The 15,028-nt window shown below is 47.8% G+C and overlaps 5 protein-coding genes across 5 annotated transcripts; 2 read left to right on the forward strand and 3 right to left on the reverse strand.

Annotated features, from left to right (window-relative positions):
* Nucleotides 1-214: 214 nt before the first annotated feature.
* Nucleotides 215-2,856, reverse strand: N7481_007341 (fungal specific transcription factor domain-containing protein; the record flags this gene model as incomplete). The annotated part of the gene is made up of 5 exons (XM_057266560.1): nucleotides 215-471; nucleotides 583-1,661; nucleotides 1,798-2,468; nucleotides 2,494-2,722; nucleotides 2,753-2,856. The coding sequence occupies 5 exons, from the start codon at nucleotides 2,854-2,856 to the stop codon at nucleotides 215-217; spliced, it is 2,340 nt and encodes a 779-aa protein (XP_057120761.1).
* Nucleotides 2,857-6,425: 3,569 nt separating this feature from the next.
* N7481_007342 (putative cyclase) lies at nucleotides 6,426-7,596 on the reverse strand (the record flags this gene model as incomplete). The annotated part of the gene is made up of 4 exons (XM_057266561.1): nucleotides 6,426-6,636; nucleotides 6,719-7,258; nucleotides 7,327-7,412; nucleotides 7,489-7,596. 4 exons carry the CDS (start codon nucleotides 7,594-7,596, stop codon nucleotides 6,426-6,428), a joined length of 945 nt encoding a protein of 314 aa, XP_057120762.1.
* Nucleotides 7,597-8,261: 665 nt separating this feature from the next.
* On the forward strand, nucleotides 8,262-9,833 carry N7481_007343 (MFS transporter; the record flags this gene model as incomplete). The annotated part of the gene is made up of 1 exon (XM_057266562.1): nucleotides 8,262-9,833. One exon carries the CDS (start codon nucleotides 8,262-8,264, stop codon nucleotides 9,831-9,833), a length of 1,572 nt encoding a protein of 523 aa, XP_057120763.1.
* An 832-nt stretch (nucleotides 9,834-10,665) lies between these two features.
* On the reverse strand, nucleotides 10,666-13,026 carry N7481_007344 (protein kinase COQ8; the record flags this gene model as incomplete). Its single annotated transcript, XM_057266563.1, has 1 exon — nucleotides 10,666-13,026. The coding sequence occupies one exon, from the start codon at nucleotides 13,024-13,026 to the stop codon at nucleotides 10,666-10,668; it is 2,361 nt and encodes a 786-aa protein (XP_057120764.1).
* Nucleotides 13,027-13,404: 378 nt separating this feature from the next.
* On the forward strand, nucleotides 13,405-14,397 carry N7481_007345 (urease accessory protein UreF; the record flags this gene model as incomplete). The annotated part of the gene is made up of 1 exon (XM_057266564.1): nucleotides 13,405-14,397. The coding sequence occupies one exon, from the start codon at nucleotides 13,405-13,407 to the stop codon at nucleotides 14,395-14,397; it is 993 nt and encodes a 330-aa protein (XP_057120765.1).
* Nucleotides 14,398-15,028: the final 631 nt, after the last annotated feature.

Below are 15,028 nucleotides of genomic sequence, written 5' to 3' on the forward strand. Positions count from 1 at the left end.
CGCTCTCGCCTTGACCAAATCGTCTCTTCGGCATCCATGAATACCATTGACATGTGTTGGAATGTGTTGGAATTTGTTCATTTCAGAGAATTCATTCACGTGTATTAATTTTATACCTCGAGTTTCCACGAAATATTTGGACCAGCTATCAAACACCAGCTATTTTCCTTTTTTCTCCGTTTAGCCACAAAGTGATAGGATCATAAAAGCTAATTTACTGTTCTCGCAAAAAGTCAAAGTCCGGCTGGTTCCACAGCCAACTTTGACCTAGGAAGGAGTTATTCAGTGTATTAATATCTTGGCTTGTAGGGTCAGCCACTGAAGCCAGCGAGTTCGACTGAAAGCGATTGTTTTCATCTGCGAAATCTCCCACAAATGGCCTCGGGTGTCCGCAAATATCAGCCTGCGGGCTGGAAGTTGGCGGGATATAATCTCCTGGATGTGCCATGGGATCGCAATTCTCCCATAGTACTGGAGATCAGAGCGATCAGTAAGAGAGCTAAATGCATCGGTACGCTCGTACATATAACATAGAAATTGTAGAGAAATCAACACGAAATAGGTTTTAAGAGAGAGACATACCTTGCTGCACCGACTCTAGTGCATGGTCAATCCCCGAATAAAAGGACAAAACGGGAACATCTTGAGCAAGATCACGGTTAATCGCTGCGTGATCGTTAAGTGGAAGTTGGGATCTATGTTCGGGTTCAATGACGCTTGATGGCGGCTCTGAATCCTCCTGGCCTCCACGCGAGGGTATTTGATTGAATCGACGAACCATAGGAAACTGCATACTGCCAGGCGGCTGAGGATCCTCAGGCTCACATGATTGGTTTGGCGGTCCGCCCATCGGACTGGGACTGTCCAATTCTAGAGACGGATTCCCTAGCAGTGACTGCATTTCCTGTTTGAAGATTAGCTGGAACAGCCCTTCAAGGACCCTGACCGTCTGTGATGGAACTATGGATGATGCAGCGAGTGTTTTTTGTAACACAATTGAATTCGCGACACCTCTTTTGGCACCGCAAGATTGTTCTGAGCCAGGGTCAGACAGCGCCACCATTGCCAAAGTGACACCCGCAGTAAAATTTTGTATAGCAATGTATGCTGCTGCATGAGTTGTTTGGGCTACATAGAGAAGTTTGGCATATCGTGGCAGTATGCTGCAGGTGCGGCGAGCACAGTGCTTGCATTGTTCAAAACTTGTTCGGCGCGCGTCGGACTCGCTCAAGCCGGAAAAAGCAGGTAAGCGGCGAGTACATCGAATAAAAGGGCGATGTAGAATTATTTGGATGTTATCATAGGCCAACTGAAGGGCCAGCGCCTGCAGTTGAAATAGCTGGCATACGTCAGCCTCGGCGCTTGTCAAACTTCCCAAGTCTAAGTCGACATTGTGCTCCAGCCTTAACTCCACAGGTAGTTGGTCAAACCACTCCACCAGCTTGGAGTTGATTTCTGCGGCTTGGTTCATTGCAACCTCCGAACTAGAGACATGCACATTATGAATATTGCCAATGACGGGGGTTGCAATAGAGTATAGATCGAATTTATGCCGTTGGTATGAACCCAGTGTGACCGGCGCTGGAGAATGGCTCGCAGGGCTCTCAATTGAATTCAGCAATGGATGCACGTTTGAGATGTCATCCATATCTCGTGGCATGCTTACAGCGCAAAAAACGTCATTGATCGAGGATGGCCGACCGTAGGTCATTGAAGCGAACCTGATTGATAATTAGCTAGAGTATGAAGGCCAAGCACTGGGTTTTTAGGCACCTGTCGAGGACATATAGAGCCCACCAAGTTCGCTTGCGGACTTCAACAACAATCCCAGTTGCGGGGCCCCAAAGACTTTCCTTATGTAGGCTCTGTGCCTGCGCACTGTGGATCCCCGCACCAAGTATAGGCAATGCTAAGTTTGGCTTGCCATTGTAGAGGTAGTAGGTGCTCAGCAAAATGCATAATTGAACACATTCTACGCCTCCGGTGTCCAAAACATCGAGATAGTGCAATCGAATCTGCTTGAGCATATCTCTCTGGAGCGAGGATAGCTCTTCTTCGGATATGCCAACTTTCGAGCGTTGTTCGTTAGAGGCATATCTTGCCCCTATGGCAAGGACCATCAGAATCAACACTGCTGTGCTCCCCTGCTGTGCAGTTACGTGCTGGTTACTAATAATTTGCCTATACTCGTGTTCAAACGAAGGCTTATAGAAAAGCATCATGAACCAATGCACGGACCTCCAGTAAGACTGGAGCAGGAAGTCACAAACTGGGCGGGATGGAAGAACTAGCCCAGGAAAGTGTGAAGAGAGGCTAGTCTTTCGATCATCTCCCCGGTCGCGATACATGTGACTATGGGGGGAAAGTCCCACCGGGAAGGGCGGAAGTATTGCTGTGTGTTGTAGGTGAAATGACCGACCCCTGGTCGTGCAGATGAAAAAGCTAACAGAAGTTAACATAAAAGGGAGCTTTTGGCGGAGAACAGCAAAATACCTCATCTGTCAATTCCACTGCAGATGCTTGGACATATCTATGTGGCTGCTGGAGAGGCTCAGATTGCTCGCAAGTGTCCGAGGGGATATCTGTCCGAGCCCTGTTCAACGACCTGAGAGGAGTATTGAGAGCCCGAGAGCTTGGCCTTGAGGTTGCGGGCAAATCGGACTGTATGTGCTGTACGCTTCTGCGCCGCCCATGCACATTTTTTGCTGATCTTTTAGGCTTTCTACAAGTCATGAATCAGTATTTTCTTTACAATAGGTCATGCTGGTCTATGACAAACAACGTACCGCAACGGAGCTGATGTCGTCTCACAGAGAAAGCCAGACCGGAGGCATAGGGAGCATGGCTTTTCAACATCACACTGGAAGAAAATCTGCCATTAACCAGGCATCCTTAGAATATTCTATCGGCTGTCTCTACCTTGAGTTTCTGTCTACGACAGCGGTCGCAGGCATGTCGACGGCTGCCCAACGATCTGAGTTGAGCACGTCTTGTGCGTGAAAAGCTCCGATCTTGCGCTCCACGTGAAGACGCTCCGGACCCCGGAGTATCAAGATCTTGCATGTTGCAAAGGTGGCACGCGACGCGTGAAGTAGAGTCAACGTACCTGTAGTCGCTGTTCCCCAAGTTCTTTCTTGTATTACTAATGCGTCCGCTATACCTTATGTAATCCACAGACACGACCTGACTAGTATCATTTACTTGCTCTTACAAACTTGTAAGCACAGGTATAAGACTATTTAGATACTGAATTACATTTGCAGTGCTTGACAGAACAATACTGACCCGTGGGCGATTAAAGATCAAACTCATCCTGGTGCATATGATATGCATACGGCGCCTTGAAATTTGAGAATTCTTTATGCTAAGGCCGAGACTCGAAAGGTACTAAATACATCTTTTGCTTCAAGGCACCATCCTAGATCACTCAGCTACTTGGACCTCGACAAAATTCCCCTTTTTCTTCATTATTTCCAATGATTAAATTGATGGCGGTCGAATGAGAGTGAGCACGCTTGGGTGGACAAGTAACAAGTTACTCAAGTAAAGATGCAATTTTGAGGATAAAGCAGATGCCAGAGCCTCCCCAAGTACCTCCAGCACGCTATCCATCCTAATCTCGGCTTTCTCGTAATGCTCCCGTGTAACCTGTGGGTTGCTGAAACATCTTCAACGCCTAAAGGCTTGCCGTCGGTACCAAAATAGAAATAAGCATAGCGGATGTCTCCGGTGGACATCTCCGGTGGACATCTACGATGGCACCACATTCTCATTCGCTTGCAACAGGTTAGAAATCATCTATTGGCATGAGGGCTAAAGGTGTGGGGATACTGTGAAAAGCCTGCCCGGAGATATTCTCAATTGCTCTCCCCAGCCGAAGGAGTAGGATTGTCCACAATCGCAGTCATTCCGCGCAAAACCATGTTAGTCTGTGAGAAGATGTAGTAATGGTGAATCACATGTTCAGATGTTTGAGGCCGGTATGCCTTTTTCTGAGATAGCTTCTTTGTCTTCTTCATATCTTTACCACTCTCCACCACCACCTATCAATACTATAATTATTGCTGGATACAGAGGGACTGGATGGATGATGATGGATGTGTGCTATGGAGGAACCTAGAAGGCTATCTACTATATGTACGGTGACAGGTTGACTCAGCACCGAAGCCTGAACCCTCAGGTCTCAACAATTAACGTGGTTGGTAAGCGAGCTGCGCATGCAAGCGAGCTGCGCAGCCGCCCACTTCTTCTACCTATTTATATGTATATATCAACCAAAACGCCTTTATATTCATTATTATCTATTTGGACAAGAATTCTTCTTATGCCCTATTTCACTGCAATTGCCACATTTAGGTAGGGCCCGTTTCTTTGGCTCTTGCGTACCCTGCGCTGGTGGCACGCGTGGACCTGGTATTGCCCGAAAGAACGCATTATGAGCTTCCTCGAGCTCTAGTGCTTCTTAAACAGATAGGCCATCCTCGTAGGCTATCTATCTAGTCGTATGAGCATGCTTTTTCTTTTGTACAGTATTTTCATCACGTAGCTGCTTATTCTCTGTCTCAAGTAAGATACCGTTTTGTATTATGATTTAACAGCCTTTAATAAGCTGGTTTAGCACAGCCTGGGAAGGTGATAGAGGACTTTTTGAGCGTTGGTTTAGGAAAGCTTTAATCGAGGATACTTGTTTATAAAGCTTATTAACGTTTACAGGTATATATAGGCAAAATATACTTACTTGACTACTGCGGCTTGGGGGTAGTGTAGGTGTCCGAAGTTGAATATTAAGCTCTGATAGTACTGATTTAGGATTAAAAGGTACTATTCTAGCTGCTTGAAAGCTATTTTAAATAGTATCTGACTTAAATATATCAATATAAGCTTGTAGATAAGCTATAAGGAAATTAAGTTTATTGATATAGCTGATCCCAAGTTGTATTTTCTGGCTGACTAAATTACCGTACGTATGTTTTAAAACAGCAAAACATCTAATATTAAGTGGTTGTAAAAGATATAAAGAATATACAGATATACAAATCAGTATAATATTATAATCTGCACAGATTTGGTCGAATTCTAGTATAAGATAACTTCTATATCTATCAAGAATTAAGAGTCAATATCGCCCGTATATATAATAATTTGTTGATAGAATAAACTACTTTTAAAGCCAGCGAAGACCTATTTCGTCAGATATCTATCTATTTATACTAACTTCAAAGCGCCAGTCGTACGGAAGCTCTTTAAACCATACTTAGTTATATTACTTACCCTTAAAGATAAGTATTAGTAGAAGAGCCTATCCTAAAGCACTGATTAACTTAATTACGGTTACCCACTCGTGATTTCCTGGCTGTAAAACTGATCTCCGACTGTAGTATTCTGATCGAGTAATTACTTTCTAAGTCGTACAGAGGCCTATTACAAAACCAGTCTCGTCAGAGTTATAGATATCGTCTGTAAGGATACCGTATTGCTAAATTATGGTTTGAACGAGATCAAACCACTCCTGGATAATCTTTGGATCTTCTTGTAGTGCTCGCTGATAGTTATATCGTCGTAAATAGCGAGATTTGAGCTCTGGATAACGTTGTATAAAGTTATATACCCATTTTTTGCCGACAGTTTGGATGGGGGTAGAACCGCGCTTTACAAGAAGCAAATTAGCCATTTCTCGTACGTAAGCTTGTGTAGGGGCAGCTCCACGTCGATCTAGTAATAATATCCGTTGCTGAAGAAGTTCCTCTTCAATCTGTATCAATTTATAACAGTTTGCGCGAGTTTCAGCGCGATTTGTAGTACCGTGGAGTCGTATACGTAGTGTAGATTCGGGTACATTAAAGCGACGTGCTGTTTCGCGTATAGATATAATTTCTTCCCTTTGAATAGCCTGTATAGCAAGTAATATACGGCCCTCTCTCTCGATAGAGTCTTGGCTTGAATGGACGCGAGTTGGAGGCATGGTGCTTGATAGAAGATAGATGAACGCGGGAGGACGCGAAAAAGTGGGCGGCTGCGCAGCTCGCTTGCATGCGCAGCTCGCTTACCAACCACGTTATCTACTTCCATCCCACCCCCTTCATCATCATACAAGTGCTTCACACCGCCAGCACCATTCATCCAGTCAGGATATGGCGTACAGTATTTAAACAAAAATTGCAGTGGACTAGTTGATTCAGTGAACGTTGACTAGTGTTTGCATATCTTTATAGGCTTGAGTACACATATTTTTGAAGAATTTATCCCATTTGCCCACGAGAATAATTCTGGAGATCAAAGAATCGCAAGTGCGTTACCTAGGCTCGCGACCCCACCTGCGAAAAACAGATGTGTGAGTATCTCTTTTGACGGAAAGGCGACATTGAGACCTACCTGTACTATTGATCGGTGCGCTTGTTAACATAATGGAATACTTATTCTTCTGCTCACATTGAACCGATAGAGCCTGAAATGTTTAATAAGCATCGAAAATAGAATAATGGACGGAAGTGCAATTTTACCTCTAGGTCGAACATCTCGCCGATCATAACTCCCCAGCAGGCAAGGAGATACTCGTGCAGATACCAGCTTTGGGAAGATGGCCATACCTCAAAGGAGGGAGCGTCGCCTGCAACTGCAGCAAAATAACTACTCACTCTGATATTAGCACATCTTCAGAAATAATGCAGTGTGATAGGGCAGAGGAGAACTGAAGCTGGAGAGGAAAGGGGAAACTCACGAGTCATGGAGCCACGTCTTCATTTCTTCCGACTGTTCAACTCCAGCCAATGTAGGATTGGAGGCGGCAGACCTCTCAAGTTCCGCCGGGTCTGACTTCTGCAGCTGATGGTATCGCGACACGTAACCACTTCGGATGATCAAGATATCTCCCTTTTGAAATCGGGTGCCTTGATAGTTCGCGCAGGACAGAAGCTCATTCAAGGTAATCGCGTGGCTGGTGAATGGATCGTACAGTTTGTTGAACTTTTGCGAATATCGATAGTAATCGAGAAAGACGTCTCGACCTACTATACCGCGACGGGAGATAACATGCATTCCACACCGATTTGTGAGCATCACATCCTTCGGACTCAGGTTATTGTAGAGAAATCCGTGGGTAAGATGGCCGAAGTGGCGAAACCCATCCCACTGACTTCCAGATTGGATGTTCATCTCAAGTATGTCATCGAAAATGCAATCACTGGAGGGATTTGGCAGAATCTTGAACTTGCATGGCGAACGATCGAAGTTTGGGTGAGCAGGGAGCTCCATGTTCCAACTAAAAACAGTGTTAAAGTTTCCATTTGAACCAACTGGAGAGAGCAATGCATTTGTTTGACAACATACTTGAGCGAAACAACGCATCCACTCTGAACTTCTTCTTTGACTACTTTACTGATAAGCTTCCCAGTCAGAAGATTTAGCCGACCAACCTGTCCAAAGATAAAACGCAATAGAAGTCAGCTTCTAGAGAGAGTTGGAGAAAGGATTTGGAATTTTGCATGATACCTCGTCGTTCGGACCCCATATCCACGCGACCTCGGGACAAATTGCATTGGCATTGCGCTCTCTCAGCTCCTTGAGTGAAGGAAGGAAGATATTTTCTGGGTCAGCCATCTTGGGGCTAAGTAATTCCTGTTGATCAGCCATATGGTAAAGGAATATCCCTACTTAAAACCCCCAAAGGATAGCAAATTTGACAGAAAAACGAAGCCCCGCACTTCGACGCCGGTGATCTTGTCCACCGGAGCTTCCATACATGTAATATTTATGAAGTGGACCGGGAAAGCCTTCGCAGTGTGGCCTGTGCATTTGCTATGGGAAGTCCAAGTGAGGATAGTCAGTGAAAGTTGCGGAGAGGGCAAACCTCGCCACACGATAGAGTTTGGGCAGGGCATAGACCAAGAAGCACAAGAATAGTCCCAATTGGATGCTGATCAACGTCTTGCCACGGGCCCGGAGAGCAAGCCCGGACAAAATTGTTATATTTGGGGTCCGGTGGACATGCGCATAACGGTTTCCCCGCATATTCCTACTGTAGACTCCCCAGATCTTCCTAGGGCTTACTGGAATGGAATCTGGAGAAATCTTCAAGTTGGAGCAAAACTTAATACAAAACTCAATAGCTGGCTTGTGATGCCCGTCTCGCCCAGAACTGGATTAACCGGAGCCACATAAATAAGGCTGCTAACGCCTTACCTCTGCTACTGCAAACTTTTCAATCAATCCGCCGGGCTCTTATTTTGAATCTATTTAGCAGCACTTGGGCTCTCTACTGGATCATGCTTCATAAAATCGTTGTGAACGCCTACAATTTTTGGCTCGTGGTCTTCGTGTCCATTGGCACCATTGCAAGTGCTTACGGTCTGGCCATTATTGGATCCACCGTCGGGCAGCCCAATTTCTACGCATACTTCAACTTGCCTACACAGGGCGAGTCAGGATATGAGCACACCACCAACACGATCGGCGCCCTCAATGGTATAAACTCGGCCGGGGCAATCCTAGGATGCCTGGGACAGGCCTGGACAGCAGACTTTTTTGGTCGCAAGCGGACCATGCAATTCGGATGCGCTATCTTGATAATTGGTGGCGCACTATGTGCAGGCGCGGTAAACATGGACATGTTCCTTGCAGGTCGCTTTATCGCGGGCATGGGAGCTGCCACCCTGGCTTGCATTGTGCCGATTTACCAGGCTGAGGTCTCGACAGCTGAGACTCGCGGTGCAATGGTCTGCGTTACTGGTATTATGTACGCCGTCGGATATAGCTTGGCAGGCTGGCTTGGATTCGCCTGTTATTACATGAAAGCGACCAGCCCGTACGCAGCTTTCGCCTGGCGGTTCCCACTGGCCTTCCAAATCACCTTTCCTCTAGTTGTCCTTGCGGGAAGTTCATTCATTCCCTTCTCTCCTCGCTGGTTATTACAACAAGGACGGCGAGACGAGGCTTTTGAGATTGTCCGTCGCTTGCACAAAGTGCCGGACGATCCCAACGACACGAGAGCCAAACAAGAATTCCTTTTGATGGAGAGGCAGTTTGAGCACGATCGTTCGATGGTTATCCGTCGGTTTGAGATTTTTCGAACTCCTGCCAACCGCCGAAGGGCCCTTACGGCCTTTTTACTCATGGCTGGCGACCAATTCCTGGGCATTTATGTTATTGCCAACTACGGTGTCATTATCTATGGCTACCTTGGTTTCACCGGCGGAATCCCGCTACTCCTCAATGCTTGCTGGACTACTTTTACCCTAATCGGCAACACCTGGACTGCATTTTACCTGGATCGTGTGGGCCGTCGGACTTGTTTGCTTCTTGGGTCGATTGGCTGCACTGCATCCGCAATTTTCCTTTGTGCTCTGTCAGCAGAATACTTAGGCACAAATGTGAAGTCAGGATTGCAAGCAGCAGTTTTCTTTACATTCTTCTACATCTTCTGGTGGTGCTTTTTCATGGATGCGACGCAGTATGTCTACGTGACAGAAATCTTTCCGAATCATCTGCGGTCCCAGGGAGTGGCTATCGGTCTCAGCACTTTCTATCTCACTTCTGAAGTCACACTAGTTGCTGCACCAGTGGCACTGAATACAATCGGATGGAAGTTTTATCTGGTTTTAATTATCCCTTCCGTCTTCTATATCGCGGCCATCTATTTCCTCTTCCCAGAAACCAAGGGCCGCACCTTGGAGGAGATTGGTGCTCTTTTTGGCGATGCAGAGAATGTCGCGTCCCGTTGGTACAATACCACTGAGGAGGAACGTGAGAAGATTGCGCGTGAGGCATTGTCCGAGGCCACGGATAGTAGTCATGACAAGGAGCATAAACCAGCTGCGGTTCATGCCGAGTCGCTCTGATCAGTGGATAGGGTGCGGCATAATCCTCACCTGTGGATACAAGCGCATACACGGATATCCTCACTAGTTTTGATTTAAATACTGTTTTGTTTAGCTATTATTTAGCAATCCCTTTTATATTAAAGCAATATTGGATTTTTATTTATGTAGTGTATTATAGAAACTCGGCATGCCAATTCAGCTGAAAAAACAAAAAACAAAAAGCGTGCTATTGACGCCTATAGAGCTGCTTATTCCCAAAGGAGCCAAATTTATCGAATCGACGCCAATGCGTCGAAAAACAGTATAAATAGCTTCAAAATTGGAGAAGCGATCGAAAAAAGATAGATCGCTTGGCACTAGTATATTCACTTACACCCTATACGTGCTCTGTTGGGGGTAGTGCATGCTTCTCAACTTGAAAGCTAGCAAGTGCAAAGGCTTGTTATAAAGAGGTTGGTTGGGCTTGGTACTGATTATGTGGACTAATTCATTTTCAGTCTCGCCAGGATTTCTCTCCTCTTACATCACTTCCGGGCATCTTTATGGCTATCAAATTAGATTGATCACGCTCTCTTGGACAATTTGGTCGGGTAAAGATGCATTTGTTGAGGATCAAACGGGTGCTAGCGATCACGGCATTGAACACTCCAAGTTGTGGACTACCAGATTCGACGAAGTAACTTGGAACTGGTTCTAGTAAACTTTGTGTTAAAAATACAACTTGGAACTTACACTAGTTAGCGTAGTGGGTTCCAAGGTCCGCTGTTTGCAAAATCTATGTTATATCATACATCCAATCCACCCAATCAATACACACTTCAAGATCCAAGATCTAGAATTTAGGCCTGCTTCACTTCTTCCCATCCAATCCATCCACCTCCGCCTTCTTAACAATCTCCCTAAACAACTCCTTACAAGGAACCCGACTCCCAAGTCTAGCACAAAGCAAGAAAGCCCCACTCAACTTCCGATGCAAACTATAAGTCTCCTCAGGAGGCGGACTAAGCCGTTCCCGGAGCATAATAGGGATCAAAGCCCTAACCCGATCAGTAATAGTCTGATCCCTGAAATCATAAACATCCCCCGAACTCTCCATAAACGGCTCGGCAATAATCACAAGCGAAGAAACATGCGCATCGGCCATGACCTCCGACTCATAGCCCGTAAGATATCCCATCTCAGTACTAAGCCTCTTACAAGAGACGCGATCATTCTTGGACGCAGCAATAAGCGTACGCACATAAGTACTTATGAATTCGGCCGGATATTCGCGACTGGCGCCAAAGTCGAGTAATTCGAGTCGATTTGTTTGCGCGTTGTAGAGGAAATTCGTCCAATTGGGATCAGTTTGCATATAGCGGAATTCCGCAATTTCGCGTAGACATAGGCGCATGAGTTGGGTGCCTATCCAGTCTCGTTGATCTTGGGTGAAATCTTGGATCTTGGTTACAGCTACTCCGTCCAGCATTTCCATTGTTAGGACTTGTTTGCCCGAGGCTTCGGGGAAGATCTCCGGTACGACGAAGACGGGGTCGTTGGCGAGGAGGCTGCGGAAGCGAGTGGCGGCCTCGGCTTCGCGGATATAATCACATTCCCATGCGAGTTCTGTGCGGGCGTTGGCGATTGTCTTGTCCAGGTACAGGCCGCGGGGGAGGAGGCGGGAGGCTGTCAGCAGGATTGAGAGGTTATTGAGGTCTGAGTCGATCGAGTCGGCGACGCCGGGGTACTGGACTTTTACGGCGACGGGTTTGCCGGTGGATTTGAGGACGGCGGAGTGAACTTGGCCGATTGATGCGGCGGCCATGGGGATCTCGTTGAAAGAGGAGAAGAGGTCTCGCCAGTTCGGGCCCAAGTTATCAGCCAATACTTTGTCACGCTGGGATGCGGGCATGTAGTCTGCGCGGTCTTGAACGCGCTGAAGGACCTGCTGGATGGGCTCGGGGAGCATGTTTGAGTCTTGGATACTGAGCATTTGGCCAAGTTTTAGAGCTGCGCCGCGCATTTTGGATAGCTTGGCGACCATTCGTTCTGTGTTCCCCGCACTGAACATGATTGAGGAACCGTTGTCTTGGCTGCCTGTTGCTCGGCGGAGGGTCTCGCCGACGGCGCCAAATGCCATTGAGGTCGCTAGCCCACCATACTGCCACATTCGAGCAAATCGAGAGGATGGCACGCGAGACTCCATCATCTGATAAGGGACGGCCTGAACCTTCTCTCCGATCGCCTCCCCCAGCCCCTCGGCAGTGGGGACCTGAGTGGGTGTGGGTGTGGGTGTGGGTGTGGATGTGGATGCGGCATCCGGTACGACGGTGACGGGTTCAGTAGTTGCAGTGCGATATCCAGCAGCGTCCAATTCCTGCAATAATTCCGGGATCTCATGGGCCTCGAGGCCCTGGCCCTGGCTCAGGATCTCGGCCTCGGCAGTTGTCGTTTTCTTTGGCGTATTAGGCTTCGCAGCAGGAATCCAATCTCGTTTCGGCTTCGGCTTGCCCGCTAGCATACGTGAGACCCTCGGGCTATGGAATAGACCTTCGATCATTCCATCCGGGATCTCACTCTGGTGTGACTCCACCTCCGCCGATGCCGATGCCGACTTTTCCGGGCGCTCGGCGGAATGAAACACATCGGCATTCAGCCCTTCGCCGACACTAGCTTGGACTTGGACCGTGCCAGATGCCTTGGGCAGCTTTACTCGGGGGAGTCCGGATAGATCGGAATCAGTCTGCGAGGTCTGCCGCGAAGGTTCGTAAAAGACATCTTGTTGTTGGCTGACGTTCAGGCTGCCAGGTGTCCGTGTCTCGTTGCCAGTATATTGGGCGGCAGAAGCCGGGATCTGAAATTGAGCTTCAGCCTCAGGCTGCAAGGCTCGAGTGGCTGCACCGGTATTCTCAGGGGTTGAGGTTGAGGTTGCAGTGGAAGAATGGGGGCTGGGGGAGGAGTTGGCCGAAGCTTCGGGGGATGCGGTGCCCGGCGAAGGAGCAGAGGGAGAGGGAGATGGGGTCGGTGGCGAGTCGTCGAACCGACGAGCTAAAGCGGCCGCGGCTTGTGCGGTCAAGATCAACCCATCCGTTTGGGCCTTGATGCCCTTGGTAAGGGAGGAAGTTCGCGTATAGACATCGAGTTGGCGTTGGCGAATACCTAGATGTTTCAGAGCGATGGTCTTGGAGACATTGAGGAACTGGACGGTGTCCAGCAGACGTCTGCCTGACATGGTTGGATGAGAGGATATAATTGAAGGTCCGATGTGGAGCAGTGCATGAAGGGCAGAATAGGGCGGTATCCTGGATCCTGGAGATTGGCAAATAATCGAGTAATGCAATCGAATAAGACGATGTGAAAAGTGGGTCAATTGGTGGAATCAAATGAATAATGAGGGTGACTGTCCGTGACGGCCGTGGTTGATAGAGAATCCGCCGGGGCACGCGGCATTCTCCGACGGACTCCACTTGGCACTTCGCCCGAGATATTCCTGAGTATTCCTATAATACCTCACCCTCGCCCATTTTCACGCTTTTACACTTCACATATTCATACACACATACACACACACACAGATACATACACATACACATACACATACATCTATACAATGCTCTTCGAAGACCGCCCGCAGGACCTCGAGTCCGAAATCGCCCAGCTCGAAGCCCGCCTGCACGATATGCGAGCTCAGCTAGACATCTCCACATATCCCACACCACCATCCTCACACCCAGACAAGTCCTGGACAATGCCATCATACAATAATGAGAACACCAATAATACCACCACCACCAAGAACGACCAATTATTCCGTCCATCCTCAGTCCGCGCCTCCTCACTCCACGCTCTGCTCCTCCTCTCAGACTCCGCCTTACCACTAGGCTCATTCGCCTACTCCAGCGGACTAGAGTCCTACCTCGCACACAACAAGCCATCCCGCCGCACAAACCCAGTAACATCCTTCCACCATTTCCTCAAACTATCAATCGCCTCCATCGCAAGCACATCACTCCCCTACGTGCTTGCCGGGTACCGCCGTCCCGAAACATTAGATACCCTCGATAACGACCTCGACGCCTCAACACCCTGCATCGTCGCGCAGCGCGCGAGCGTCGCACAAGGGCGCGCCTTGATCGGGGTCTGGGAACGTGCTTTCCGCGTGAGCTTTGCTTCCCCTTCCCCGGAGGGAGAGCAAACCACCGACACCGGCGTCACGGCGGCCATCACAGCCATTGACGAGTTCTCCTCCGCACTAAAGTCCTCCTTCGAAGACGTGGATGAATACGACCTCGGACCACGAGGTCACTTCGCTCCGCTTTGGGGTGTAGCCTGTCGCGCAATGGGGCTGGACCTCCAACAGACAGCGTATACGTTTGTGCTCAACCACGCGAAGGCCGTTCTTAGTGCGGCAGTGCGGGCGTCTGTGATGGGACCGTATCAGGCGCAGAATATCCTTGCTAGTCAGAGTTTGCAGGATACTATTATGGGGCGGATTGAGAGGGAGTGGAATACTGAGCCTGAAGAGGCTGGGCAGGTTGTTCCTGCGTTGGATTTGTGGGTTGGAAGGCATGAGTTGCTTTATAGTCGGATTTTCAACTCTTGAACTCATTCATGTGGGGGAATTGATGAATATATTAAATATACTGTAAATAAATGAATAAATTGACATGTACGAATAATAATAACTTGGAATTGAAATCTTGCTATTACTGTATTGTATTGTATGCATTGCTTTCGCTTCGCATTCATCGTATCCTAATTCTCAATCCTCATCCTCATTTTGAGACTCAGAGAACAACCCTAAACCAAAAATATTCCTATATAACAGAGATCTAGAGCTACCCTCTTCCAAGACATCAAAACACCGTGACGCCCCTTGAGAGTTCCGAGGATTATCCAAGAACAGAACACTGACAGACACACAGAGATTCACACACACACAACCCGCCACAGCGCCCCAGCACCCTGCAAGACGAAGCAATGAGATAACAAAACCACCGATGCGTCGATCTAGATGCGATCGCATGAATTTTGAACAAGACAGAAACACAAAGAGAAATAGAGCTCACATGACTCGTCAAACGCCGGTCCAGCCCTTATCCCAGGAAAGAAGTAAACCAGCCAACACCGCACCATGGACCTGTCCGAAAGTGACCACTAAATAAAAATAGAATGCAAAGGAAAATTGGGTAGAAGAGAAGAGAAGAGAAGAAGAAAAGAAGAGAAAACAAAAA

The sequence above is a fragment of the Penicillium waksmanii genome (assembly GCF_028829765.1).
Source record: "Penicillium waksmanii strain IBT 27052 chromosome Unknown utg000007l:1.0-4314555.0:1.0-4317578.0, whole genome shotgun sequence".
In the NCBI taxonomy this organism is placed as follows: Eukaryota; Fungi; Ascomycota; class Eurotiomycetes; order Eurotiales; family Aspergillaceae; genus Penicillium; species Penicillium waksmanii.